Source organism: Dipodomys ordii, unplaced genomic scaffold (assembly GCF_000151885.1).
Source record: "Dipodomys ordii isolate 6190 unplaced genomic scaffold, Dord_2.0 Scaffold2, whole genome shotgun sequence".
NCBI classification, from domain to species: Eukaryota; Metazoa; Chordata; class Mammalia; order Rodentia; family Heteromyidae; genus Dipodomys; species Dipodomys ordii.
Window position 1 is genome coordinate 12,106,514 of NW_012267218.1, and position 27,698 is coordinate 12,134,211.

General features: G+C 42.0%; 2 protein-coding genes across 2 annotated transcripts in view; one reads left to right on the forward strand and one right to left on the reverse strand.

Moving 5' to 3' along the window:
• Eml5 (echinoderm microtubule associated protein like 5) overlaps nucleotides 1-3,078 on the forward strand; it is a 139,385-nt gene extending 136,307 nt beyond the window's left edge. The window contains exons 39-43 of the mRNA XM_013013367.1: nucleotides 54-216; nucleotides 842-945; nucleotides 1,880-2,033; nucleotides 2,442-2,542; nucleotides 2,970-3,078. Coding sequence (XP_012868821.1) covers nucleotides 54-216; nucleotides 842-945; nucleotides 1,880-2,033; nucleotides 2,442-2,542; nucleotides 2,970-3,006 — 559 coding nt within the window. The 3' untranslated portion in view covers nucleotides 3,007-3,078. The remainder of the gene's footprint in view (nucleotides 1-53; nucleotides 217-841; nucleotides 946-1,879; nucleotides 2,034-2,441; nucleotides 2,543-2,969) is intronic.
• A 2,785-nt stretch (nucleotides 3,079-5,863) lies between these two features.
• Nucleotides 5,864-23,181, reverse strand: Zc3h14 (zinc finger CCCH-type containing 14). Its single transcript, XM_013016054.1, has 7 exons — nucleotides 22,794-23,181; nucleotides 20,510-20,584; nucleotides 10,947-11,067; nucleotides 9,772-9,908; nucleotides 9,444-9,532; nucleotides 7,966-8,072; nucleotides 5,864-7,354 (listed from the first exon to the last, which is right to left on the reverse strand). The coding sequence occupies exons 1-7, from the start codon at nucleotides 23,179-23,181 to the stop codon at nucleotides 7,348-7,350; spliced, it is 924 nt and encodes a 307-aa protein (XP_012871508.1). The 3' UTR covers nucleotides 5,864-7,347.
• Nucleotides 23,182-27,698: the final 4,517 nt, after the last annotated feature.

Genomic DNA, 27,698 nt, shown 5'->3' on the forward strand with positions numbered 1-27,698 from the left:
TTAAACTATTGCATGTGGTCTAATGGCCTCTTTATTTCTTGTTGTGTATTCAGATTTAGTCCAGATTCCCAGTACCTGGCAGTGGGTTCCAGTGATAACTCAGTGGATTTCTATGACCTCACACTGGGTCCCACCCTGAACAGAGTTGGCTACTGCAAAGACATTCCAAGCTTTGTCATTCAGATGGACTTTTCTGCAGATAGCAGATTTCTCCAGGTAGAGCACTGCACCAGGTTACAAGAGAAACTCAGTGAATATATTTGCTGCCCAAGTTCTGTGTGTTTTAGCTTGTGCATTTACTGTTCTTTCTATATTAATCCTGTAATACAATTTTAAAAAATGTGGTGTACATTTAAGGAATGGATGTTCCACATGTATTCACTACCTCACCATAGTGAAGTAAATTAACATTTTTAACCGAGAACTCTTCCACACACTCTTGGTGTGACTACAGCATCAGTTCCAAATACAAATCTCATTACCTGGAGCCCTCATGTACAGCCTGAGATCTGATTTACCGTGATGCTGTCCCTGAGCTCTTCAGCTCAAGGCAAGCACTCAACCACTTTGAGCCACAGCACCACTTCCAGTTTTCTGGTGGTTAACTGAAGATAAGTCTTACAGGCTTTTCTTGTCCAGGCTTTGAACCGTGATCCTCAGATCTCAGCCTCCTGAGTAGCTAGAATTACAGGCGTGAGCCACCAGCACCCCAGTTTGTTTTTATATTGATACTGCTTTCTTCAACATTAGACATGTAAACCAAACTGCATTTTCTAGTATTTCAGAAACGCCTTGTGGATTTTGCTAATGGAATTCTTGTCCTGTTTTTATGCGGTAAAAGGTTTCTAGTGGCTGCTATAAACGACATGTCTATGAAGTGCCTTCAGGAAAACATCTCCTGGATCACGCTGCCATTGACAGAATCACTTGGGCTACATGGACCAGGTAAACACACACTCAGGCAGCAGCAGCAGCTTTTTAAGTCAGAATAATTGGGAAATTCCACTAGGGAATAGCACTTTTTTGTTACTGTATCTTGAATTCTGCCATTATGTTCATTCTGGGACTCTAATGATTTTACTGGGTTTTATCAGTCTCTGTGCCTTACTATAAAGGTATCCTCATAAAAGAATCCAAGTTATATACAGTAGTATTTTTCTAAATACTTAAGAACAGGCTATAAAAACATACCAGAAAGATGTTGTGAATGTTAGAAATTAAATTTGCTTTTAAATTTGCTCAAATTTACTTAGCTGCAGGACAGGTCAGCCCTTTATATCCATCTTAGTGAGAAGTGCCATCAAATCCTGGGAGGAGACTTTTGGGATAGGTAGCACTGTAGAATTTGAACTTAGGGCCTCATGCTAACTAGGAAGGTGCTCTACCACTTGAGTCAAACCTCCAGTCCTTCTGTAGTCTTTAGAGAAATAATAGGAATAATCTAGCCGGGTGCCAGTGGCTCACATCTGTAATCCTAGCTACTCAGGAGGCTGAGATTTGAGGATCACGGGTCAAAGCCAGCCCAGGCAGGAAAGTCCATGAGACACTTATCTCCATTTAACCAACAAAAAACCGAAAGTGGCACTGTGGCTCAAAGTGGTAGAGTGCTCACCTTGAGCCGAAGAGCTGAGGGACAGCACCCAGGCCCAGAGTTCAAGCCCCATGACCCCCCCCCCAAAAAAAAAAGGAATGAGCTCAATTTTTAAAGGATAATTTAACCCCTTAAATCCTTAAGTTAGAAAATTCTACTTAATACCCAGATAAAAATAAAACTCAGGCCTCCAATATGACCTCATTCACTTGCTCTATTTGGCAAATTACTCTGTAGAATGGCAAAGATGTCAGTGTTCAGTGGGGTGGGTTTTCTCTTTCCTTCCAGTATTCTAGGAGATGAAGTTATGGGAATCTGGTCCAGACACGCTGAGAAAGCCGATGTCAACTGTGCGTGTGTGTCTCATTCCGGAATCAGCCTTGTCACAGGGGACGACTTCGGCATGGTTAAGTTATTTGACTTCCCATGTCCAGAAAAATTTGTAAGCTTGTGTTTATCACTTTACCTCTAACTTAAGTGACCACTCATTAATATTTCCCCCTCAAACTTAACAGCATGTTTTGTCCTGGTTTAAAACGTTTGCTTCCAAAATCTACACCATGAAAATAAAACCTATTAGAAACATATTCCTCACTCCAAGTAATAATGCTTGAATAAAGCTGATAAGCTTTATCCTTTTACCAAACCTATAATTATCCAAATTTCAAATGCTTTTCCTTAGAACGGACTTTCCTAGGACTGCCCACGTGACCTGGTTTTTGTGTTATATGCAGATGTATTAACCCTGAAAAGCATTTTAATCATTGGCTGTGATCCAAACTCCCTTTCTCCATAGCTCTGACAGCTTTGTGTGCATCCGATGTCCTGAAGTATATCATTGTTGTTTTAGGCAAAGCACAAAAGGTTCCTGGGTCATTCATCCCATGTGACAAACATTCGATTTACCAGTGGTGACCGCCATGTTGTCAGTGCTGGAGGTGATGACTGCAGGTCAGTAACTTTCACAAGAGCAGAACGCTTTGTTTATTAGCTAAGCAACTTAGTACAACAGTTTCTCTAAGCTCTGGCTAATGACCTCAACACTACTTGGAGGTAGTATAGTTAAAGACTCTAGAGCCCTAAGCTTCCTCATGAGTTAATGAAGTGTTACACATCACTCTTCAATGCTGGGGATCAAATCCAGAGCCTTGCACCTATTAGGCAAACACTTTTACAGCAGGCTTTTTTTTAAAGAAAGGGCTCACTTTGTAGCCTCAAACTTGTGGATCTTGCTTAGCCTCCCAAATGCTAGCATTGCAGATAGATGCCACCATGCCTGGCACACATGTATGATTTGAGAACTCAACTGAAGACATTCAACTGTTCTGACAAATGCCGAAATGTAATGAATTTCCTGCAATATTTTTTTCTGATGCAGTTTATTTGTCTGGAAATGTATACATATGCCTCACTGAAAGATACGGATGTTGAGAAGACTATACAAATTAACCATTTTGAGAGACCAGAATTACAGAAGGAAAAAAAAACAACCAAATCCAAACTCTTCATGGTCGTGGTGCTAACTGAAGACTGTAACAGGGAGGACTGCCCAGAATCATCACAGCGGTAGAAAAAACGTTTATGTTCCTATCCATAATCCATGCACTGCCACATAAGTCTTTCAAGGAAGGACTGGATATCATGGTGAGAGACCTCTTTGATTGTGTACAGCTGTGACATACCAGCCAGGACGAAGCACGCCTGTGTTGGTGCATGCCTCTAATCTTGGCACTCAGGAGACTGAGGCAGGAGGACTGCAAGCTTGAGATCAGTGTAGGCTTACATAGAGACCACATCTCAAAAGAAAAAGCTTTACAACTTGCACATTTTTCATCTTTTCTGTTTCTCTTTAGCACTTTATTTTCAAGGTTTCTTGCCCCATGAAATCTTTTATTCTTGAATTTCTTTTAAGAAAAACCATTAGTATCTTGCAGGTGTGGTTTGCAAGATAAGGTTCCCCCCATCTATGTCAGGCTACATAAGGCCCACAGAACCACTGGGGGTACACTGCCTGCGGCTCTCCGCCTGCATTCGTCGTTTAGGATGGCTCTGTAGTGTCATAATGTTCAGATGGTGGGCAAGAGATGCAACTGAAGTGGGAGACAGCCTGCCTAGCAAGCAGGAGGTCCTGAGTTCAAACCGTCAGTACCATAAATGAATGAATGAATAATAGGCTCATAGTAGAAGAAAAGGTTCTCCCACCACAAGGATTGACCACTGTTTTTAAGACAAACGTTTTCCCTAAGGAAAGGGACAAAAGCTTTCTGGGAAAATATAATGTTCTTTACAAACTAATGAAATCTTTTTTTGTTGTTGGTCATGGGGCCTAAACTCTGGGCCTGGGCGCTGTCCCTCGGCTCTTCAGCTCAAGGAGAGTCCTCTGCCATTTGAGCCACAGCACCACTTCTGGTTTTCTGGTGGTTTATTGGAGATAAAGAGTCTCACTGACTTTCCTGCCCAGGCTGGCTTTGAACCATGATCCTCAGATCTCAGCCTCTGAGTAGCTAGGATTATAGGTGTGAGCCACTGGCGCCCAGTGAAATCTTTATAAAGGACACTTCTTGCTATTTGAATTCAGAAACAGATCCAAAATTAGTAATATATACCTGTTATATTTTCACTTTTGAGCAATGAATCAGAAGCCATCTTTATGAAATATGAAAGCATACTTATAGCCTCATTAATGGAATAGTATGATGAACACACATTTCCAGTGGTGTACAGTTTTGTTAAGTTCTCAGCAATGTATTTATGGATACTGCATACTTAAGTGTGGTCTAATATGTAAACATTTATCATGTAAACAAAAGTTAAGTTTGCACATTATACAACTTAAGTCTTGGTACAAAATTTTATATTCTTTTTTCTATTGTAAAATTCGTTTAGGTGCAAATATGCCACCCCACAGACTAGTTTCCAAAATGAATGAATCGGGTACATGGGGGGTGGGGGAGATTACTTTCACTTCAAATGCTGCCAAAGATCAATACCATCCAGGACATTGCTCTTTTTAGTCTACCTGTAGTTTCCTGAAGATTAAAGATTACATGAACTGCTGTTTTCAGAAATATATATTTTTTTAAGTATGAAGAAGTTGAAGTTGCTCTCCTGTCCTATCAATTTTTACTTTATTAGTTATATTTGTAGCCTAATAGGTTCCCCTCCCTCAGGCATTTAGAATCTTTTTGCTGTACAAGACACATGAAGATTTCACTTTCTATGGTCACACTCTGAAAATAAAAAGCAAAATGATGCATTTAACATTATAGAAATCTCCGCGGTGACTCACCCTGGTCACTTTAAAGCTGAATGGCCTCATTTTGAATACTGATGGAGGCTAGACACTAGACTTATTATCATGCACATGAAAGGATTCTCCTACATTAGGTCAAATTTTAGAAAAAAAAGAATGTATTAATTTCTGTTCAACCTGTTTTACCATGTAGTAGACAGAAGTTAAAACTCTTCTATAAAAATGAGAATTACTACTCCAAATTTGAGCCTCCTGTAAGTTATAAATTCTCTCTCAAGTTAGCCAGCTTTTGGCTACAGAGAAATGTCAGTTCTACTGTAGGTAAAACCTTAAGCAACTAAACTATAAACATAAAGCTACTTACATTGCATTTTGCCCTTCAAACCAGACTTAACCATTGCTGTGGTCAGTTTCATGACTGAAGGTCCCTGTTGACTGTAAAGTCACCTTATGTGAACACCTATTATTAGCCATCAACTATAGGAAGATGAAAAAAGGCCACAAACCATGTAAAATCTGCCCTACTTTTCTTAACCTAGAGAATTTTTTTTTCTTCACTAAATTCCTGATTTCTAATCTGATACTAGTGGTCATTTTACAGTTGAGTCTGACTATTGTGTGTCCACTTCATCCCCATTGAATCCAGGGCTGGCGACTGAACCCAGAGCCTCCAGTTAGCTGGGCAAGCTCTCCACCACTTGGGCTATATATAACCAGCCCCCAATTCATTTCATAGTTGTATGTATTTATAAATGCATGCCAAAACACACTACGCACTCTCATTTCATAATCAGCAGCCACACCCAACCTGTCCTCTTTATGATGGTTGAATTTAGAAAAAGCCAAGAAATGTTTTAGGGCCAACTTTAGCTTTTCATAAACCCACAGCAAATGAAAGATAAAAATTTATGAAATGGTAAAGTACAATCAGATTGTAGAATGAGGCTTCCTTATAAGAAAAACTGAACATAAGCCCTTGTTCCCCATTTTGTGTGGAATTATGAGAACATCACTATGAATCATTTATAAATAAAAAATTGTATTTTCAGAAATAGAAACATTTTAAAACAAATTTCTTATGCAAAGATGCAACACATCTTAAAACTACAATGAAAACATGCCTTAAACATACACTCAGAATGAAGTAGAACTGTCATTTCACTTATGCCTAAACACAGCAGCTTTAGGGCAGGCCCTGTGTGTTTGTTGCCTTTGGTCTTTGGTCTTGAGTGTTTACTTTGGGGATGGTACAACCAAGTTCAAGTGGATTCTTTTATTTCCAAGGGAAAGAATAATGATTCCAACAGCAGAAGGCTGGCTTACAATCTTAAACATGAACTTTCACAGTGTTTATTATCCATCTTTTGTGCATATGACTATGTGCTAATCAGTTAACTTTTAAAATTTTTACAGTGTAATTTGGTCCTGAAAATATTTGAGAGTCTATAATTCCTTTTCTAGTAATGCACCCTTTACTAACCACTTCATAAAGCTTTTAATTTTGAAAAGTACTATATATACATTGAGTCTTTGAAATCAGTTTTCCATGTTAATTAATTTTCAAACATGACACTTCTTGCCTTAACAATTATAAAAACCAAACACACAAAAACTCCATCATCAATACAGTAGGCCAAGTTTTGTTGAATTCTGTATTTACCCATCTGAGCGCTCTATAATTATATAGTTCTGTCATTTAAAATATACTACTTAAATCTAGTTTTTACATTTCAAAAATTATCTTCGGTAATAACTAAGTATATTTTCGGTAGACTTATTTCTGAGTATGTTATTTTTCAGAATGTGGGAATATATATATATGTATATAATCTTGTGAGTTTAAAGTCTGTTTTCTGGTACTTTATGTATATACTTGTAAAAACTTTCCTATCATTTTGTGATAATGTAGTCCCCAAAAAAATTTATTTTAAAAGTATGTTAACAGTAAATGAAATCATTTTAAGGAGCTGTTTATATCTTTTGTACTTGTTTTCACCCTACATGCCACATCATTCACAGAAGGCAAGGGAATCATACTACCAAAGTAGTGACCACGTGGCTGTTATTATCATGCTTTTCTAAGTGTGTTCATTTAACAATTAAAAGCAGATTTGAACGGCTACTTTAAGCTGCCTCACAGTACCTCTGGCCCCTCATTACAAACACATGCTCTTTGGGGAAGCACTAATTTAAACTTTCAGGACACTGGCCTCCTGACAGTTCTGCTCCAACTGCAGTGCTGTCAAAGATATGCCACTGCAAATGCTGTTTAATAGCAATAGAGCTGTTCCCAAACTGCCTTTTCACTGTAAAAATAAAATAGCAACAACAAAAACCCCAATGTTAAAATCACTTAATAAACTTACAAACTTGAAAAATTAGACACTTCAAATAGGCAATAAACTTCGTATTATGATAGCAATATATTCCAAGCTTCAAAGATTTGACAAGTTCAATAGTCTTTCATCAAACTGCACGATCTTCTGCCAGCTAAGACTGGGTGTCATTCGCTGAATAAACAAAAGAAGAAATTATTTTGTATATAAGGCAGATAATGAAATTCATACAAAACACACTAAAATATATTGAAACTTAAAATTCTTAGTCACTAATTTCTTCTCAGAAAACTGGTTTGAAGTTTGTAAACGGTGGCATAAGCATACATCACACACACTCCTGATGACTTAGAATGCTTTCAGTGTATGGTCAGAAGGTAAAGAAACCTGATCTAAGAAATCGGATCTAAGGAGATACAGATTAAAAGTAATCAGCCTGGCACTGATGGCTCACACCTGTAATCCTAGCTATTCAGGAAACCAGTCTAGGCAGAAAAGTCAGTCTCTTAAGTAACTAGGAAAATGCTGGCATTGGATGTGGCTCAAGTGGTGGAGTTCCAGGCATGAGCGTGCAAGCCTAGAGAAAATGAGCCATTCATACTCCCAAACTAGTAAACAAATGGGGAGGGGCACTTTTAACTGAAGGACACTAGACTAACAGCATGCAGGAGGGAAAGAATCAAAACGAGAGTACAATACCCCCCCCATTTGTGTGTTTATGCATTTAAGAAGTTATATTCTGTAGTTGCAAAAGACATGAAATGAGGAACAGTCATTTAAAGTACCTAGTTTGTGGTCGAATCCACTTCAAGGCATGTCTTGGTGGTACAGCAATGGTGGGATGATAAAATGTGCAGTCCGGTCTTGTGCACTGAGTGTTAAATCTACAGTGCTGAACAAACAATAGATTTTCAGCCACATTTGCAAGATTAACACAAATGAACCTACAATAACTGGATATGACAGTACTTAAGCCACCCTAATTAACCAACAAAGAAACCTCCATTTTAATACTATTAAGGCCTTGAAAAATAAGAACTTTCTCTGGGAACACAGAACAAAGGCCAAAACTCATAGGTGATTCTTTAGTATTACTTTAGTATCACTGCAAGCTTCTTCTGATCAGTGTAGCAATCATCGCTGCAGTCTGTCTAATATCCCTCACTCCTCACAGAGTTTCTTTTTGCCCAAGTACAGCTGGTAAAACTGCCTTCAGGCTGCTATTTAAAGAGGGTGAAGCTCACTGGCTGGATCTAGATACATCAGTTGATGGTTCACACACAAGCAAAACTAATACAATTTGTATGACATTGGATTTCTTTATCCCAATTCTGGTCTAGCAAGAGGTAAAAAAAAAAAAACAACACCCCCCGCCCCACCCCCAGCCAAGCCAGGTGCTAGTGGCTCAGGCCTATAATCCTAACTATTCAGTTGGCAAGATCTGAGCATTGTAAGTCAAAGCCAACACAGGTAAGAATGTCTGGGAGACTCTTTATCTACAACTAATCAGCAAAAAGTCAAAAGTGGAATTGTGGCTCAAGTGGTAGAGTGTTAGCCTTGAGCAGAAACACTGAAGACTTGACAGTGCCCAGGCTTTGTGTTTAAAGTCCAGGATAACTGGTGTGCATGCATGACATATACACACACACAAATGCTCAGATGAACACGGATAATGAGTCAAGTAGAACTCATTCCTTGAGGTTAATCTACTACTGTGAAGCCGAGCACTGGTGGCTCACGGTTCAAAGCCAACCCAGGCAGCTTTTCTACTTAGGGACTATTATATAGTGCCACTTCCATTTTCTGGTGGTATATTGGCGTCTCAGGGACTTTCCTGCCTGGGCTCACTTTGAACTGCAATCCTCAGATCTCGGTCTCCTGAGTAGCTAGGATTACAGGCTTGAGCTACCAGCACCCAGCTGATAAAAAGATCCTTAAGAAAGTGAAACTGAGGGCTGGGAAGGTGGCTCAGTGGTAGAGTGCCTGCCTTGCATGCATGAGGCCCTGGGTTCCATTCCTCAGCACCACATAAGCAGAAAAAGCCAGAAGTGGTCCTGTCACTCAAGTGGTAGATCACTAGCCTTGAGCTGAAGAGCTGAGGGACAGCTCCCAGACGCAGAGTTCAGGCCCCACGACCAACAAAAAAAAGAAAAAAAAAAGTGTAACTGAGAAGGAAAACAAAAAGGCAAGACAGCCGATTTCTCATCTACTTTAGAGTAAGACATACCACTGAAGCAATTTTTTGGAAAATGAAGGTTCTTACTTTTGGATGATAGAAAGGACACTCCATTTTCTTACAAGCTGGAAAGTAACGGCAGAGCTGACCACTAGAGGATGGTGATGGTGTTGTAACTACAAACAAAAATCAGAATTAAAACACTGATTAAAGCTATTGGCAAAATACAATTTAATGTAGTCTAGTGTATTTTTAAGGTGATGAGAATCACTAAGAATAATAAATTTTATGCATTCATGACTTTATACACTGGGTATACTTGTTCTTTGTCAAATTACAGCTGCTCCTTTTTTGCGTTGGCTTCCATTTCCAGTCATTTTACCCTCTCTCCCCTGCTGTGTAGGCGGCCACTCACCTGGCTTTGGGGGCAGCACTGGCGCTCTTCTGCTCAGGTGCGTGAAGGGGCAGTCTGGCTTAGTGCACTTAGCGTCATATTTACAATTTGGATGAACAAACAAACATTTTTCAGCAAATTTACAATTGGGGAAGGCTCTAAAAACAAAAAAGCATATTATTCATATGTAATATTGTCAATGCATTATCAGTGTTCTATAGGGGGGCTTCTTATAACTTCATTACAAATTATTTTGAGAAATGCCGAGGTTCTGAAAGCATGGGTAGAATGATAAAGCGCCAGTGGAGAAGTAATGGGCTAAGTATGTAGCTCAATGAAAGAGCACTGACCCAGCATGAAGGACATCCTTGCTAACCAAGCAAGGTACCACTTGAGCCATGTCCCAGTCCTTCTGCTTTGAGTTCTTCGGGGACAAGTACTGGTTTTCCCCAGGCTAGCGTTAGACCATAATTCTCCTCTCTCTCTGACTTCCAAGTAGCTGAGATGACAGGTGTGTGTCACTACACACAGTTTGCTGAGAGAGGGTCTTTCTTTTACCTGAGATAACCTTAACTTGCAATCCTCACAAAGCTCATTACATTCAGCAGGAAAACTTTAACCTAAGTCTAGGATACTTTTTTATTACTGGCAACTTTCCCCAATGCCCCTCAGAAAAACTTGACAGGTGAACAAAATGTCACTAAGTGGTATATTTACATCTAGCTCCTTTAATGTATGTACCCAGTCCCCAAGACACTAGACATTCCACAGTATCACATGATATGAATAATAATGAAACCTCCTATTCATGCACATACACACCAACTCAAACTTACCTAAAGAAACTACAAGCTCTTCAATACAGAAGTGAAGTTGCAACGGGTGCCGGTGGCTCACACCTATAATCCTAGCTACTCAGGAGGCCGAGATCTGAGGATTACGGCTCAAAGCCAGCCTGGGCAGGCAGGAAAGTCCGTGAGACTTTAATCTCCAATTAACCACCAGAAAACCAGAAGTGGCACTGTAGCTCAAGTGGTAGAGTGCTCGCCTCGAGCTAGGTGCTCAGAGACAGCGCCTAGGTTCAGAGTTTAAGCCCCATGAATGACAAAAGGAAAGGAGGGAGGGAGGGAGGAGTGGGAGGGGAGGGAGGGAAGGAAGTCGTTAACAAACACCAGCACCAATGTGCTACTACTCACTTGCAAGGCGCGACAGGGTGATGGTACACGCACTCGTCCCCGTTTTTACAAGCCGGCCAATACTTGCAGCGTTCCAACAGCTTTTCTGGCTTCTGCGCCATACTCAGTTCACTCATCTCAGCTATGATGTGGAAAAGATTCAAAACATCTCATTATGATCAATTCAGTACAGACCCTTTAATAAATTCCTCCCCCAAACACCCTTACAACCTACAAAAATAAATGAGCCAGATAATCTGGTAAACTCTAGTAATACAGTATTCCATATTACAAAGTTCTCATATAAAAAGGAAATCAAGTGATTCTGCACCTTTGGCCTAGGTTTTCACCAAGAATTCTAAACCTATCATTTCAGAACATGAAAGTAAAAGGAAGGATGGCAAAAGGAAGCCAGTAAAGTTAAAGGAAACTGAAAACACTTAGGAAGAAAAGAACGAATTCTCACACAAGTCCAGTGCCAAACATACAATGGTGTCAAAAGAGGAAGACATCTTTGCTTAAATGCTGCTGCCTACAGAGGTCACGCAGGTCATCCCACAGAGCAGGTCTGGCTGGGTGGGGAACAGTAACCCCGGAAGCAACCACACGAGCACTTCCAGAGCTCACGCCTCGGCACTCACACACACACCCAATTCCACTGGCAACCAGGACAGGAAAGTGGGGTCAGTATTGCCACATCTTCTGTTTTAGTATTTAAAAAACCACAAATATATTTTGAATTTTGACAACTAGTTTAACTTTTTAAAACACTGAATAAAACAAAACTATAGCTGAGACACCCTAGTTATTAAAAAAAAAATGGCATCAGAGGTGTTATGCATTGTGGGTAATGAGTGCTGTGTATTACATGTGGAGAAAAGCATCACTTCAGCCATGTTCTTTAAATCCTCCTGCACAAGGGTAAGGCAGAGTAATCTGGCTCTTCTTCACCTCAGCTGCTTGGACACTTCACGAAAGGATGTTTAACATCTTTCAACTTAAGCTTCTCCCTCAGTACAAGGCTAGATCCTCTTCTACTTCAGAAGATGATTAAATGGAAGAACACAAACCAGATCATAATCTAACCCACTATTCTAGTAACACAACTTCTGTCCTCCCTACACATTGTGACACACAAATCCTGTCAGAAGGCCCCAAAATGAACAGCATCAGATAACTATTAAGACTATGCATGACACATAATTTTTCTCTAAAAACACCAGAGCTTATGGCACTACTCAGGATGCTGAGAACTAAGACTCATGGTTCAAAGCCAACTGAGGCAGGAAAGTAAGTCTGTGAAATTATTACTTTCAGTTCACCACCAAAAACCTAGAAGTGGAAGCTGTGGCTCAAGTGATAAAGTGCCAGCCTTGAACAAAAACTCAGGGACAGTGTGTGGACCCTGAGTGGACTAGTGCCCCAGGACCACCCCCCAACATACACACACAAACACACACACACACAAACACACACACACACACACACACACACACCCTTAACTAAATATAAGAAACAACTCTCCGTGCAATGGGATTGATAAACCATCGATACAAGTTCAAGCTCACACCTGTTAGTGTCCTAACTAATACTTTACTTCATCAGATGTTTACTTCCATACAATAATGGCCAGTGGAGGTGACTTAAGATAGAGATTGCTGTTAGCAACATTTTGAAGCATCTCCAAAATGCCAACTCCAAAGCAAACCAATGGCAGCTCCCTGTGTGCTGTGGAAGAGGCAGGGACAGAGGCTGCGAGACGCAGCAATGACTCAGCAGCGAAACAGCACAAGACAGGAAGAGGAGGCGCATGCTCATCCCGCAGTCTCCACAAGGACCACAGCACTACGCAACCTACACAAGAGTTGTGACATAACATTACACACCCACCAACACAGCTCGACATAGACACCAACCTTTACACCAACTTGAATCATAACAGACCCAAGTATTAAGCCATCAAAACAAAAGGCAAGAGTAGCAAGAACACCTTAATTTCCTTATTTTAAACAAAACAGAGAAGGGGGGTCAAGAAATCTGCACTGCCAGCAGGCATTCATGGTTCACTTGTATTCCTAACTACTAGTGAGGCAGCAATCCGGAGGATTGAGGTTCAAAGTCAGTCTGGCTTAAGGTCAGCTTTGGCACCAAGTCCTCGAGACCTCATTTCAGCCAATAAAATCTGGATGGTGTGGTGGCAGTATTTGTCATCAGAGTTACATAGGAAGTGTAAAATGGAAGATTCTGATCCAAGAAGAACCAAACAAATGTAAAACCCTACGTAAAAAATAACAAAGGCAGCTGGGCGCCGGTGGCTCACACCTATAATCCTAGCTACTTAGGAGGCTGAGATCTGAGGATCATGGTTCAAAGCCAGCCCGGGCAGGAAAGCAGGAAAGTCTGTGAGATTCTTTGTCTCCAATAAACCACTAGAAATACAGAAGTGGTGCTGTGGCTCAAGCAGTAGAGCGCTCGTCTTGAGCTGAAGAGCTGAGGGATAGATAGTGCCCAGGCTCAAGAGTTCAAGCCCCACAACTGACAAAACAAAAAACAAAAGGCAATGAACTTTACACCTTGGGAGGGAAGAGATACTGGGGTGGGGGGGGGTTGGGAGAAAAATGAGGGAAGGGGCAATAAACGTCCATCAAGAAATGTACTCATTACCTTATGTAGCTACAACCTCTCTGTATGCCACCTTGACAATAAAATAACGAAGGCAAAAAAGGCTCAGGTAGTAGTGATTACCTAACAAGTACAAGGCCCTGGCGTCAACTCTAGTACCTCCAAAAATGAAAAAAAAAAAAAAGAAATCTGCAAGGCCTATTACTGCTCTGTTGTTTTAATTGTATTTCCTGTTGATAGGGTCAGATTTCCAAGTTCCTCCAAAAACTAAAACTAGACAGGGTCACTGATTTACAGGGAAAAGCACTGACAGGTAGCTGTAATTTCTTTCTTTTTTTTTTTTTGGGTCTGGTCGTGGGGCCTGAACTCTGGGTCTGGGCGCTGTCCCTCAGCTCTTCAGCTCAAGGCTAACGCTCTATCACTTGAGCCACAGCGCCACTTCCGGCTTTTTTTTCTTTTTGCTTATGTGGTGCTGAGGAATCGAACCCAGGGCCTCATGCATGCAAGGCAAGTGCTCTACCACTGAGCCACCTTCCCAGCCCCGGTAGCTGTAATTTCTTAGCTCCACATCCCCCCCAAAGTCTAGATATTTTCAGTGACTTAACTCAGTATTGAGAACATTTCCATAACCCTACCAAGATGATTACTCAGAGGGATTGCAAAACCTGTTTTCTCTGAATCTGCTCGTTTTTAAGCTTTAATGAAAAAAGTAATTAACCTCCCCTGGTTTTGAAGAGCTTTCCAAAACACTGCCAGGAATGGGAAGGTGGGGGTTTCCCTGGACACCCACACTTCTGCCTAGAAGCCTCATAATCAGTGCACAAGGTTCTAAATATTCCCCTTCAATATTAATGTCAACTTAAGGTCTTTTCTACACTTCCACAGGAAGCAGCCCCCCCCAGATTCAAAAGCTGACTGAGGTGGAAAAGCATCAACACTCCAAGCCCCCTTCCTCCCAAGGTAACCACTGAGAGGCAGGTGCTGGAACAGGGGGGAGAGTGACCGTTCTTCAAGGAAATAAAGGAGCCAAGGCATCAAGGATGACGGTTCATCCTTCAGCAAGCATAACTAAGAGGGAGTTTTGATCCCAAGGCTGAACTCCATGTTAGCACTAGAGTAACAGCCCACCTGTGAAGTGGATACAGGAAAAAAGTCTGAAATTTCTCTGCTGGTTTTGTGTGGAAGAAGAAAAAAGAACATTACTCAATGTAAATAGAAGCAAGGCCTCAAAGCGACAGTCAAGTAGAGACACAGGCAGTCTGCCTTCACAATGCCAGCACGCTCAACAGGGCAAGTCTGTGCTCTCAACACACCGTTGGAAAAGCTACCACCTGGGTCCTCAAGCTGCCTGCTCATCAACTGCTGTGGGTGGAGGAGCCCTCTGAGTCCCTTGTGAGAGGCTGCAGCTGGGTTTACGGGTTTCACTCCTTCAAAGCACATGTCCTCCTCTTGATCTGACATGTATCCTGGGGGGCTGGGGACACCATCCAGCGTCACTATAAACTTGGGACTTGCAGGTTTATCTGGTTGTACAAGATCTCTGCCAGACAGACAAAAAATACCATAGAATTAGGGAAACAAACACAAAATGCTAAGCCTCTAAAGTATTCTTCAGCAGAACTATGACTCCCTCCTTTGCATCTGGTTCAGTGAAAAGGACTTGGTAGGATCTGCAGTCGAGTGCTAGTGGACTCCTGGCACCACACAATGCCACAGGCCAGCCACTGCGGCCCCACTGCCAGGGGCCCTGCAGGGCATACTTACTGAGGACTACCTCCCTCCACCATGACTCTGCTGTCCATTCGATCCCCGTGGGATCAACATGGAAGTCAAACAAAACATTAGTTAGTGTGCACACGCAGAATACACTGGCTAACAGTTGTGTGTTTATCCATATATGTGTTCCTGCACTGAACACTTTTGGGAAGGACCACCCAAACCCCATTCACTAACTCTCTTAAGGAAAACTTCCTGCTTTTGGTCACCTGGTTTAAAAAATTCCATTTCATGAAGCCAGGCTCACACCTGTAATCCTAGCCACTCAAGAGGCTGAGATCTGAGGATCACGATTTGAAGCCAACCTGAGTAGAAAATTCTGCTGTGAAACTCTTACCTCCAGTAAACCACCAAAAAAAAAAAGGTCAAACATGGAGCCATGGCTCAAGTAGCAGAATGCAATCCTTGAGCACAAAAAGTTCAGGGACAGCACCTCAGGTCCAGACTTCAAGCCCAGGGACTGGCACACACACACACACAAAAATCCATTTCATGAATGTGCATAAGCTTTAGTTTACTCAAGTTACTAAACCAAATGAGCTTTTATCTGTATTTGTATTTTAATGGATTTCTGAACAACAGAAATAATCAGCCAACTAGTCATGGCCTAGCTAATGAGCCAATAAAATACTACAAGCCAGGGCAGGGAGGAGGGGACTCGGAGAACTAGCGTTGGCCTGAGCTATCTAATCACATAAATTAACTACACAAGAAAAATAAACCATCTACCGTGTCTGCATAAGGTGTCCTGAAAGTACCCGAAGGGTATCTGCAGTCTTCATCCCCGACTCTTGGTTTGGTGCCACTACTATTTCCTCAGACAGCTTTGGCTTCTTCAGAATAAATGATCTTGTGTCTGCATGGACCATGGATTCCATGTCATAGTAATCTGAGCCAAAAAAATTGGCCACAAATGTTTACTTTTGAATATACCTTTCATTCCCAACATCATACATGTGAGAAGAATGTCAGTCTTTTATATATTCTTAATTACTGGTCAAGGCAAATCATAACTAATTCTCTACAGGAATATAGGGTTATAAGTCCATTCCAAACAGCTTTTCAAAGAACTCAAGTGGTTCTTTCCTCATCCGGCACTAGAGGAGAGGAAGGCTTGTGATGCGATATGCTGGGAGGTTAACAAGACACACTGACGGAAAAACAGCTTCTTCTAAAATCAGGGGGGATTTAGGAAACTTAATGTCCCTTATTCATGTTTGCATAGTACAATTCAAAATATGATAAACCTAAAAGCATAGAATAGATATTGCTGACCTATTCATATGTGAGCATAATGTTTCTTTTAAGGATAAGAAGTAAATCATAGGGACCAAAATTCAGAGAACAGTCATTCACCAAATATCTACTCAACTAAGCCCAACTGTGCCAGGTACACAAAGAAAAAGGAAAAGAAGTGCACACAATCCCTGAACACCAGGATCCAAAAAGGGTCTGAACAGTGTTGGCAGAGTACAAAGCAACCACTCTCCAGCTGAGGAGTCAAAGCTTGAGGTGGGTATGAAAGATCTGAGCGGGAATTACTGAGGAGAGAGAGCACTTCGGGCAGAGTTACCAGCACGTGGAGAAAGGCCGGGCCTTCACAGGCACCTGAGGGAAGGTGAGAAATATGGGGTGACTGGGAGGATGGGGGCTGGGCAGGGAGTGGCCACGGCAGCTAAGGAATGAAGTAGCCTGTTTGCCTCAATACTTTGAACTGTAGAAGTTAAGTGGAGAAACAAATCTAGAAGTAACTGGAAACCAAGAGATTCCTAAGGGGGAAGTGACATGGTTAAGTTGGGTTTTAGGAAAGAAATGATGTCTTGGAATCCCCCCTCGAACACACTGAGGGGGAGAGAGGACATCTCCACCTTCTCCTCTCTGCAGGGCTCCACAGCAGCTGCCATTTCAATGACCTTGTAAGAAGGGGCAGGTGCCCTCTAGGAAGGCAGGACAGACAGCAAGGGAAAGAGATGGGGGAGAGCAGGAAGAACAGAAACTTGACAGGTGTATAGGAGAAAGGGGAAGAACCGATTTACAAGATAGCAACGACAAATTTCACTGTCTTTGTGGGGCTCTTGCACAGTAGGAAGACGGTGGACACTCAGAATCTGGTCCTCAGGAAGGGGACAGACATGAGGGGCAGAGGTGAAGCCAGTGTTCAGCTGTGTGCTCACAGTGCTACTCTCATGGAGCAGGGCAGGGGCAGAGAGGAGCTGGCCAGAGAAGGAACACAGTGTGAAATCCCGACAGCCCGAGGCTGAGACTGAGCAAAGCGCAGGAGCGTGGGGGCCAGTCACACCTCGCAGCACCCAGCCAAGGACGCACTGAAAGCAGCTTTCCAGCCACACATGCCCTGCCACTTCTGTAAGCTTCAGAGCAACAACGGGATCATGAGGAAGCCAGACCGAGGGGCAGGGCGCCATCCCTTGACAGACTGCAGGTTAAAATCGTGCATTCACTCTGTTCCTTCCTGAAGAGCTACACCAATTCCAATAAAAATTTGTTTTAGCAATCAAGAGGGTCGCAGCTGCCAGGCAGACCCTATACCATTAAAGGCGTACCTCCAGCCCCTTTGAGTTTCCATGATTTTCCAGGCAGGATGTCACTTCTGCCAGTGGCAGGTCAAGACTGCAATCTTCCTACCTCCTTGTAGCGTGAAACAGGTGTGTGCCAACACGGCCAGTTTCCCGGCTGGGACCAGGTCTCACTACCTTGATCCTCTGGATCTGCCTCCTACAAGCTGGAATTACAGGCATAACCCAGTGCACCTAGCCCAAGATTTAAAAAAAAAAAAAAAAGCATATACCCCTCCCAAAGAAAGTAACTATAGATTTGGAAGAAAAACATGATTAGGAACTAACAGTAAATCTGTAAAAACTGAGTTCTAGGCAAGGAGCAAAACAACTCAGAGCAAAAGGTTCTCCAAAGCCTATGGAGGGGATAAAGAGAAGTAGAGTTTAAAAGTATAGTAGAGGATCTGTGACAGAAGCAGTGAAACCTTCCTGAAGTCCATTCACCTATTTTCTTTCCTTTGATCCTTAACACACCTACCCCTACCATTCCAATGAAGATTTCAGAATGACTGGAGATGGGCTTCCTGTTGATCACTGTTAAGAGGCCAGCAATAAAGCATCATGGCCTCTGATAGTGAGGTACCACAACAGAATAACCTAAATGTATTCCATTACCGTTTCTGTTACAAAGGCAGCTGTGTCCTGCACTGGGTTATCTCCCAAGTCTGACCAATGAGACACAAGAAGATTCTTCTAGGGTGGGTGGAGGCTTCAGGAGCTCTGGTGTGTGGGGAGAGGCTTTGCCTCTAGGAAAGTCACAAACAATGTATACCCCTCCTTCCACTCAACTGGACACAATGCTCAGAACTTTGCCACCATCTTGCTATCAACCTGAGAAAGACATCCACTGACGGCAGAGCACAGGAAGAAAAACTGCCCCGAATGTCACTATTGAATAGCATTCCTAATATATCAGACAATAAATTCCCTACTGTCTAAGAAAAACAATGGCAGCATTCTTGATAACCTTTATCCATTTTATACATCCACCCTTGGAAAAAGTAAGGCTTAGGATTCTTGAGAAGACCAACACAGAGGGACTATCTTCACAAGGGATGCCATGCTCAGCCAAATCCACAGTGAGACGGGGAGGGGAGTGTTAAGTGAATGTTGCATTAATAATGCATGCCCTCTCCCAGCCCTCTTCCTCTATTGAGTTATCTGAACTCTGGCAACCAGAATAGTACATGAAAGAGCTTTGCTGAGCTGACCAGGCTGAGAGAAAAGGCCTTAAGGTACTGACATCAGGCTGCCACGATAAATCCACAGGATCTACCTTCAAATATGGAACTACCCTCCCATGTTCCAGCCCCAATTCATGAACTCAACCTGCCAGGTCAGCTTTCAACAGAAAATAAGGACCCCAACAGCCAAAACCAACCTGGAGAAAAAAACAGCACCAAGGAGGAAAAGGGAAAAAAAAAAGTCAAAAACCACCTTTAATATCCTCAGAGAAATAGTTTCATACACATGAAGCAAAATGAGTATGCTTTAAAAAAAAACAAACCATGCAGAAAGAGATGGGCCCTTAGAAATAAAGGCGTGGTAGGAATTAGGAACTTCAGAATGTGGTCATTTAGAAGCCTTTCCACTACTTGATGCTTCAAGCTGTATGTACAGAGTAAAATGAAAAACTAAATAAAAGATGCCCAAGAGCTGATGAAGTAGCATAACATACATGGACTGCAGCCCCCAAACTTTCTCAAATATGATGTCCAAAGCAGGATGGAATGTTGGAAGGTAAAGGAGGGTAAAGTCAAGGCTAAAGGGAGCAGCAGCATGAGGTGGCCAGAGGGATGGAGCACGGGATCAGCTCGTCAGATGGGAAGGGCTTTGGCCTCTGTTGCAGGTATCCTTTAGGCCCGAAAAGCACATCCATCTGAGACAACAGCTGGGGACTCTACCTACTGTTAAGTCTTGGCTGAGGGAAAAGAAAATTCAGGGAAGAAGGAATCAAGAGACCAGAGCCTCCAACAAAGGGCAGACTTGGGGGAAACAAGAAAGGAATAAAGTACCTAGTATGATGGTTCACACTTTAATCCTAGCACTCAGGAGGCTGAGGCAGGAGGATTCAGAGCTAGAGGTTGGGAGGCTACAGAACATGCATCTGGCAGGGGCTGAGCACTGAGGATAGAGATAAATATGGAACTCACCCCAGTTCTGAAGCTGCCCCAATAGCATGTGTATCGGAGGTAGGAGAGACCAACAAGTGTGACAGTAGTTCTAGAACAAGTTCTAGGTATGGCCTCTGCACTAAGATCCTAAAGTGAAGTCAGAGTGAGGGTAAGGTGAATATTGAAGCAGCTTGCAACAATGGCTATGATCAGGCTAGAGAAGCAAATCAGGGCTTAAGTGTTCTGAGAGCAAGCGAAAGCAGCCAGGGCTACAAGGATGGCATGAATAGAACAAAATAAGGCAAAAAAAAAAAAAATAAGAACATCATAAACATGAGAGAATGCAAACCTTATCTCCTGGCCCTCAAGTATTTTCAGAGAGCTAGTGTGGCATCTTAGGGCAGGATCTGAGAGACACATGATGCACTGAATGAGGTGTACAAATGTGGGTGGCAACGGAAAACTGCTGTATTATGGTGGAAATTTAAAACCTCCTTACCTTGACTAAGTTCCAGCGTTTCTGCCATGACCGGGTCGATGTGCAGTCGGGGTAACAACTGCCTCTGCTGAGCTCCTAGAACACAAATCAAAACCTCACTGAGCCTGAAGACAAAGCGCCAGCATCTGATCCTCAGAAATCAGCATTTCTGCAAAGCCTTACAAATAAAGCTTCGACAACACGATGATACTATGTACAGACCACAGGAATATCCTTGCAAGATAAAAAGTTCTACTGAGGGTTAAACCAACAATGGCAATGAGGACACCCCTAGTTCTCCCTGGGAGAGAAGTAAGTCTGCAGGAGAAGTGAAGGGCAAAACAGTCAGGAGGAAATATCTCACAGGCCACGGGCCTTGGGACATGAGCTATGTTGACACTGTGTGACAAACCTGCCGAGTTCCTCTGCAGTCACCTGAACACTCACCAGAACTACCACTCCCACGTACTGGAGGATAACAAACCTTGACAGAGAATTCCGAAGGGCAAACAATGGGCATAGATAAATGCAAAAGAACAATGAACAAGTATGACACTCAGAATTCTGCTATCCAAAGCGCTACGGGGGAGGGGGGGCAGGATATAAAAATCAAGTCTAGAATCACCCACTGCTGTATTTGAGAGTGTTCCTATTATTCAGTGAGGCACAAATGTAACTGTTTAAATTTCTCATAATAAGAGTATGAGGCTAAGCGCAGGTGGCTCACTCCTGTAATCCTAACTGCTCTGGAGGCTGAGATCTAAGGATTACAGTTCAAAGCCAGCCCGGGCAGGAAAGTCCATGAGACACTCATCTCCAGTAAACCACTGGAAAACTGGAAGTGGTGCTATGGCTCAAGTGGATAGAGCACTAGCCTTGAGCTGAAGAACTGAGGGACAGTGCCCAGGCCCAGAGTTCAGGCCCCGCAACCAACCACCCCCCCAAAAAATAGAGTACAAATATTATTATTTTTTGGGGGGTCCGGTCGTGGGGCCTGAACTCTGGGCCTGGGCACTGTCCCTCAGCACTTCATCTCAAGACTAGCACTCTACCACTTGAGCCACAGCGCCACTTCCAGTTTTTTTCTTTTTTGCTTATGTGGTGCTGAGGAATCGAACCCAGGGCCTCATGCATGCAAGGCAAGGATCCTACCACTGAGCCACCTTCCCAGCCCAAAAATATTATTTCTTAAAGATGTAAGTTCTTAATATTATAAAATATTCCTAATGAGATTGATGAAGCAAAGTTTATCTTCGTAAACTACTTGGATAGAATGCTGCCACGCTTCTTTCTCTATGTCCCAAAAAGTGCTTAGCAGGTATCAGGTACCCATTTGATAAGTAAGTGCTAAGGTCTCAGTAAGATGCTACATGACAGCTTGAGGATATCTAGCATGTGTGGTTTTGCTAGGACAGGCTCGGCTTATTCTGAACAAACTTGTAAGTGGGCCTAGTACCATATTTTATTAAAAGGTGCTTAAATTTTAAAAGGTACATGTGATTTGATCGTCTACAGAATATTTTTTTTTAAAACGTTTGTTAAATTCCTCTTCGGCAGTATGTACAAAAAAAGGTGAATTCCTTTATTATCATTGCCAAAACAAGTTTCAAGAACAGATCTGGAAATCATATGACATTCAGTCAAGATATATTCCTGTGGTTACAAAAAAAATGCTTACAATCCAAACACTAGATGTAAATAGAAAAATATGAAACATCTAAAAATAATTTCACACAAAGAAGGCTATTTTCTCACATTCAAGTTGCTGCTTCGTCTCTATTCTCATCTATCTTTTCAAAACATCACTTGAAGCTTAGTGTTGGGACAAATATCTATAATCCCAGTAATTAGGTACCTGGGAGCCCGAGGAAAGAGGATCAAAGCATCATAAAACTGAGGTCAGGGCAGAAAACTTGATACAAAATGGTATATCAAATTATTTTTTTCTGAAGTGGTAGGGTACCAGCCGTGAGTGAAAAAGCTAAGTGAGAACACAAAGCCCTAAGTTTGGGCCCCAGTACTGGTCAAAAACAAAAACCAAACAAACAAAAAAACCCCACCAACTTTAAATGATTCAGAATGTAGAGTGCTTGTTTCACATAAGGCCCTAAATTCAATCCCCAGTACCACAAAGCAACAACAAAGCACTCAAAATATTTTAGTTTATACTAAACAGGATATTGTCCTGATAAATTTTAAATTTCTAAGGCATATAAATTGGGTTCTATAACCCAAACCAATGAAGACTTCTCTATTTTGCTGCTTCTATACCACAATAGCCAGGATGAAGATCAAAGCAGTTTACCTTTCTCAATATCTCTAAGGAAGCCAATTATTTTTACACCAGTAGCTCTTGGTTGTGATTCAAAGTCAATTCCCTCTTGAAAATCTTCAAACTGCCTGTTGCATTCAGGTGTTGTTGCCGAATATTCATTCATCTTAACCTCCAAAGATGAAATTTTTGCTTCATTCTGGGACACTCTAACATTTATATCAAAAAGATTTGCTTCCACTGTCAAAATTGCTGCTTTCATTCCTTTGATTTCATTGATGTCAGCTGATATTTTCTTTAAGAGGTGGGAAATATTGTCTAGCTCATTCAGTGAACAAGAAGAGCTTGTTACAGAACCTAAATCAGCCCGCTCTGGTGAAAGGCAAACTGGTGGAGATGGGAACCTTGAAGACATTTTCATAAAATTCTTTCTCTCCTAGGTCTCTAGTAATTTTTCCTTTACATCTCATTAAATCTCTCATCAAAAGTAAAAACAGTGATAAATGCTACCGGAAGAAAAATGAAATGTAGCATTTTAAAACCTACAACTGAAAAACTAAGGTTGTACATTTCTAGAGTCAGAATTCAAAGTAAATCTGAAAGTGCTAAATATACCAGTCCAATTTTCTCTTTGCTACAACTATTCTCACTAGCAGCATCCTAGTACATAGCCACCTATATCCTGTAAGTTCTACTTAGAGCTCTTTGGCAAATAAACCCTATTATTACATATCAAATAATCCTGGCTGCTGATTGGCTACGGACATGTGACACATAAAGAATGTTCAATTATTTACTTCATGTGATGCGAACACAAAAGGAGTTGTACCATAAATTTAGAGCATAACACTATCTTTCCCCTTTGTCCATTCAACTATAACTTCTAAGCTTTATACTATTATTTGCTTTATTATATCTGAAGTTTAATTTCCCCTTGAAAATAATGCAGGACAGTCAGTTATGTTCTTGCACTGTCAATGCCAAGAAAAGGAGGGAAGGTGGTGTGATGGGACTCATGATCACAGAAAAAACTCTAAAAATATACATGGTCATCTGGGCATCAGTAGCTCACACGTATAAGCTTAGCTACTTGAGAGTCTGAAAACAAGAGAATGCTGGTTCTAGGCCAGCCTGAGAACAATTTCTAAGACTTCTCAAGGCACATGTGAGAGTGACGGTGCATATGTGTCATGCTAGCTACAAAACGAATCCTAACATAGTCGATCCCACACTGGCAATGCCTGGGCAAGAAGCAAGACTCTACTTTGAAGGTAACAGTGGGAAAAAAAAGGGTTAGGGGCATGACTTGTGATACCTGCCTAGACAAATTCAATCCAGGTGAAAGGGATAAAAGCACCGTATGTATCCGGTCAGAATAACATTCAACTGCACTGACGTTACAATGGCGTGAATTTAAGAATGGGGAAATGGGCTGGGAAGGTGGCTCAGTGGTAGAGCGCTTGCCTTGCATGCTCAAGGCCCTTGGTTCGATTCCTCAGCACCACATAAGCAAAAAGAAAAAAGCCGGAAGTGGCACTGTGGCTCAAGTGGTAGAGCGCTAGCCTTGAGCTGAAGAGCTGAGGGACAGAGTTCAGGCCCCACAACCAGACCCCCCCCCCAAAAAAAAAGAGTGGGGAAGTAAGAACTCTACCTTCATTTGATGACATCATTTGATAGGGCGTTCTCAGGTATCTCCTCCCATTTTGTGTGTCTCTGCGAGGACAGAGGTCTCCAGGACCTCACAGCTGGCATACCCGGCCCTCCTTCCACTTTCATGATAGTATTATTTGAAACACAGGTTTGTTTTTCTTACCACTCTTAGCACTGTGCATGACTCCACCCCTTTCTACATTGGTTATTTTTAAGACATGGTTTTTCTTCCTGCCCAGAGGTACATCTAGACTTTGATCTTCCTATTTGCCAAGGTAGCTAGAATAACAAATGAACACTGTAGACAACTTCTTTGGTGGGATGAAGTCTCCCTTGTTTATGTAGAGGCTGGCCTAGAACTATAAGCCATCCAATCTCAGCCTCCCAAATGGCTGGGATGACAAGGATGACAAGGAGTATAGCACTTCACCCACTTACTGGACGAGTAGGGAAGCCATATGGACATGGATGTCTGTGCTGCTTCTGAAACTTGATCGTGTATCTCAGCCTCCCAGGGAGCTAGGATTACAAACATATGCCACCAATGCCTGTCTCAAGGTTTTAATTTTGAAGAAATTCAACATATCTTTTCTTTGTTTCATTGTGCTTTTGAAATCATATCTAAGAAACCATTCCTTAGTCCAAGATCATGTAAATTTACACCTCATTCTTTCCCTAAAATTTTTTATAGATCTACTTTTTTTGGGGGGAGGGGGGCCGGTCGTGGGCTTGTACTCTGGGCCTGGGCGCTGTCCCTCAGCTCTTCAGCTCAAGTGAGCACTCGTACCACTTGAGCCACAGCGCCACTTCTCATTTTCTGAGTGGCTTATTGGAGATAAGAGTCTCTCCATCTTTCCTGCCTGGGCTGGCCTTCAACAGTGATCCTCAGATTTCAGCCTTCTGAGTAGCTAGGATTATAGGTTTGACCCACAGACACCCGGCTTAACTTTTAAATAAAGGTCTTTGTTCCACTTTGAGTTAATTTTTATACACTATATTTGGAAAGGCTCAAATTCATTCTTTTGTGTATACACATCCAACTGTCTGGTACTATTTATTAAAGAATATTCCTTTTCTGCTAAATTCTCTTATTGCCTCCATCAAGAATTGACCTTAGTGCGGGGGACGCGAGGGGAGGGGGGGGAAAGATTGGGGAGGGAGGGGGGAGGCTGGGAAGGGATGTGAAGGGTAAACAAAGGAGGAGGCTGCAATGCTTGGTAAGAAATATATGCATTATCCTGCCCATGTAATTGTAACCCCTCTGTACAGTATGTTCACAAATAAAATAAAATTAAAAAAAAAAAAAAAGAATTGACCTTAGCCAGGTGCTGGTGGCTCATGCCTATAATCTTAGCCACTCAAGGGACTGAGATCTGAAGATCACCATTTGAAGCCAGCCTGGCAGAAAAGTCTGGGAGATGCTATCTCCAATAAACTACTCAGAAAAGGCTGGAAGTGGCGCTGTGGTTCAAGTGGTAGAGTGCTAGCTTTGGACACAAAGAGGTTTGGGGACAGCGCTGGAGCCCTGTGTTCAAGCCCCAGGACTAGGGGGATAAAAACTGACCCCAAATGCACTAATTTCTAAATTCTCAATCTTGTTCCATTGATGTGTTTACCAAGATGATTACCACAGCTTTACTTCAAGTTTCAAAATTGAGATACATAACCTCCAACACTGTTTCTGTAGTTTGGGCTATTCTAGGTCCCTTTTTATTTCCATGTGAATTTTAGGATTAGCAATGATTTCAACAGAAATTGGAAATTTGTAAAAAAAAAAAAAGCCAGCAGGATTTCAACAGAAATTGAGTTAAAACTGTTGAGCAACTTGGGGACTCTTGTTATCTTAACAATACATAGACTTACCAATCCATCAACCTGGAAAATCTTTCCATATCCTTAGTCTGAGTAGTTATTTTCACTCTGGTTTACTCTAAGCAACAGGTAAACTGACTTATAAGGACATAAATTGGTGAACATTATTCATCACAGGCTCTTCAAAAGAATTCTTTACAAAAAACTATCACTCATAACAGTAGGAAGGAGGGCAAAGGGCACTCTTGGAACTGATGTGACAATCTTTATTCATAACCTGACTCTTTGAATTTTGATTCAAACAAAAAATATGCAAAGCCGGAAGTCTTTGGCTTTGGGGTGTGTTGCTCATTTTGCTGGTTCAAGTCTAACCACAAGGGCCTCACACTCAGGTCATCTGCTTACAGCTGGCTGGCACTCTACAACTTAAGCGTTGCTCCAGCCTAGCTTTCTGCTGGTTCACTGGAGATGGACTCTTACAGACTTTTCTGCCTGGGGAACTCCATACTGCAATATTCCAGGTCTCAGCCTCCTGAGGAGCAAGGACTGCAGATGTGAGCCACCAGCAGTCAGCCTCAAACAGAATTTTTTAGAGTACTAACATGACATTTAAGCAAAGCATCATCTACAAACCAGGTAGTTCTCCAAAAGGCAGTTAGCTATCTCAGTAAGAAAAGGAGAAAAGTTACTTGATAGAGAAACAAGACACCTAACAGAGTCTGTGGATGCTTACTTACCATATAGCCTATGGTGTCTTAAGTTTAGGATATAAAGTAATAAAAGGCCCTTCCAAACTAGGTATGACACAAGGCCTGTAATCCTCACTACTTGGGAAATAGAGATGGGAGGATTATGAATTTGCCAGACCAGGCAAAGATGTAAAGTCCTTGTCACACAAAAATAAAACAAACAAGCTGGGTGCTGGTGGCTCACGCCTGTCGTGCTACCTACTCAGGAGGCTGAGATCTGAGGATCACAGTTCAAAGCTAGCCTAGGCAGGAAAGTCCATGAGACTCTTATCTCCAATAAACCACTAGAAAACCGGAAGTGGTGCTGTGGCTCAAGGGGTAGAGTGCTCGCCTTGGGCTGAAGAGTGCAAGGACAGCACCTAAGCCTAGAGTTCAAGCCCCATGACAGACTAAAAATAAATAAAAATAATAAATAATAAAAAATAAAACAAAATTGACTGGGGCTATTGCTCAAGTGGTGAGAGCAATTTACCTGGCATGTACAAGGCCCTAGGTTCAATCCCCAGGATCCCCAAAAAGCCCTTTCAAATACTGCAATGTAACTATACATCAGCAGAGAAAATTTACACATTTCAACATTTACTCTTCACAAAAATGCTATCCCTCGGGCTGGGAAGGTGGCTCAGTGGTAGAGTGCTTGCCTTGCATGCATGAGGCTCTGGGTTCGATTCCTCAGCACCACATAAGCGAAAAGAAAAAAGCCGAAGTGGCGCTGTGGCTCCAGTGG

Bases quoted from the DNA above. Each gene is read 5' to 3' on its own strand.
- Zc3h14 (XM_013016054.1), bottom strand. From the start codon at position 23,181: ATGAAAATGTCTTCAAGGTTCCCATCTCCACCAGTTTGCCTTTCACCA. The intron at 11,068-20,509 runs GTAAGGAGGTTT...TCCACATCATAG, and splicing joins AACGCTGGAACTTAGTCAAG to CTGAGATGAGTGAACTGAGT. The intron at 8,073-9,443 runs GTAAGAACCTTC...TTGTTTGTTCAG, and splicing joins GTCCTTTCTATCATCCAAAA to CACTGTAGATTTAACACTCA.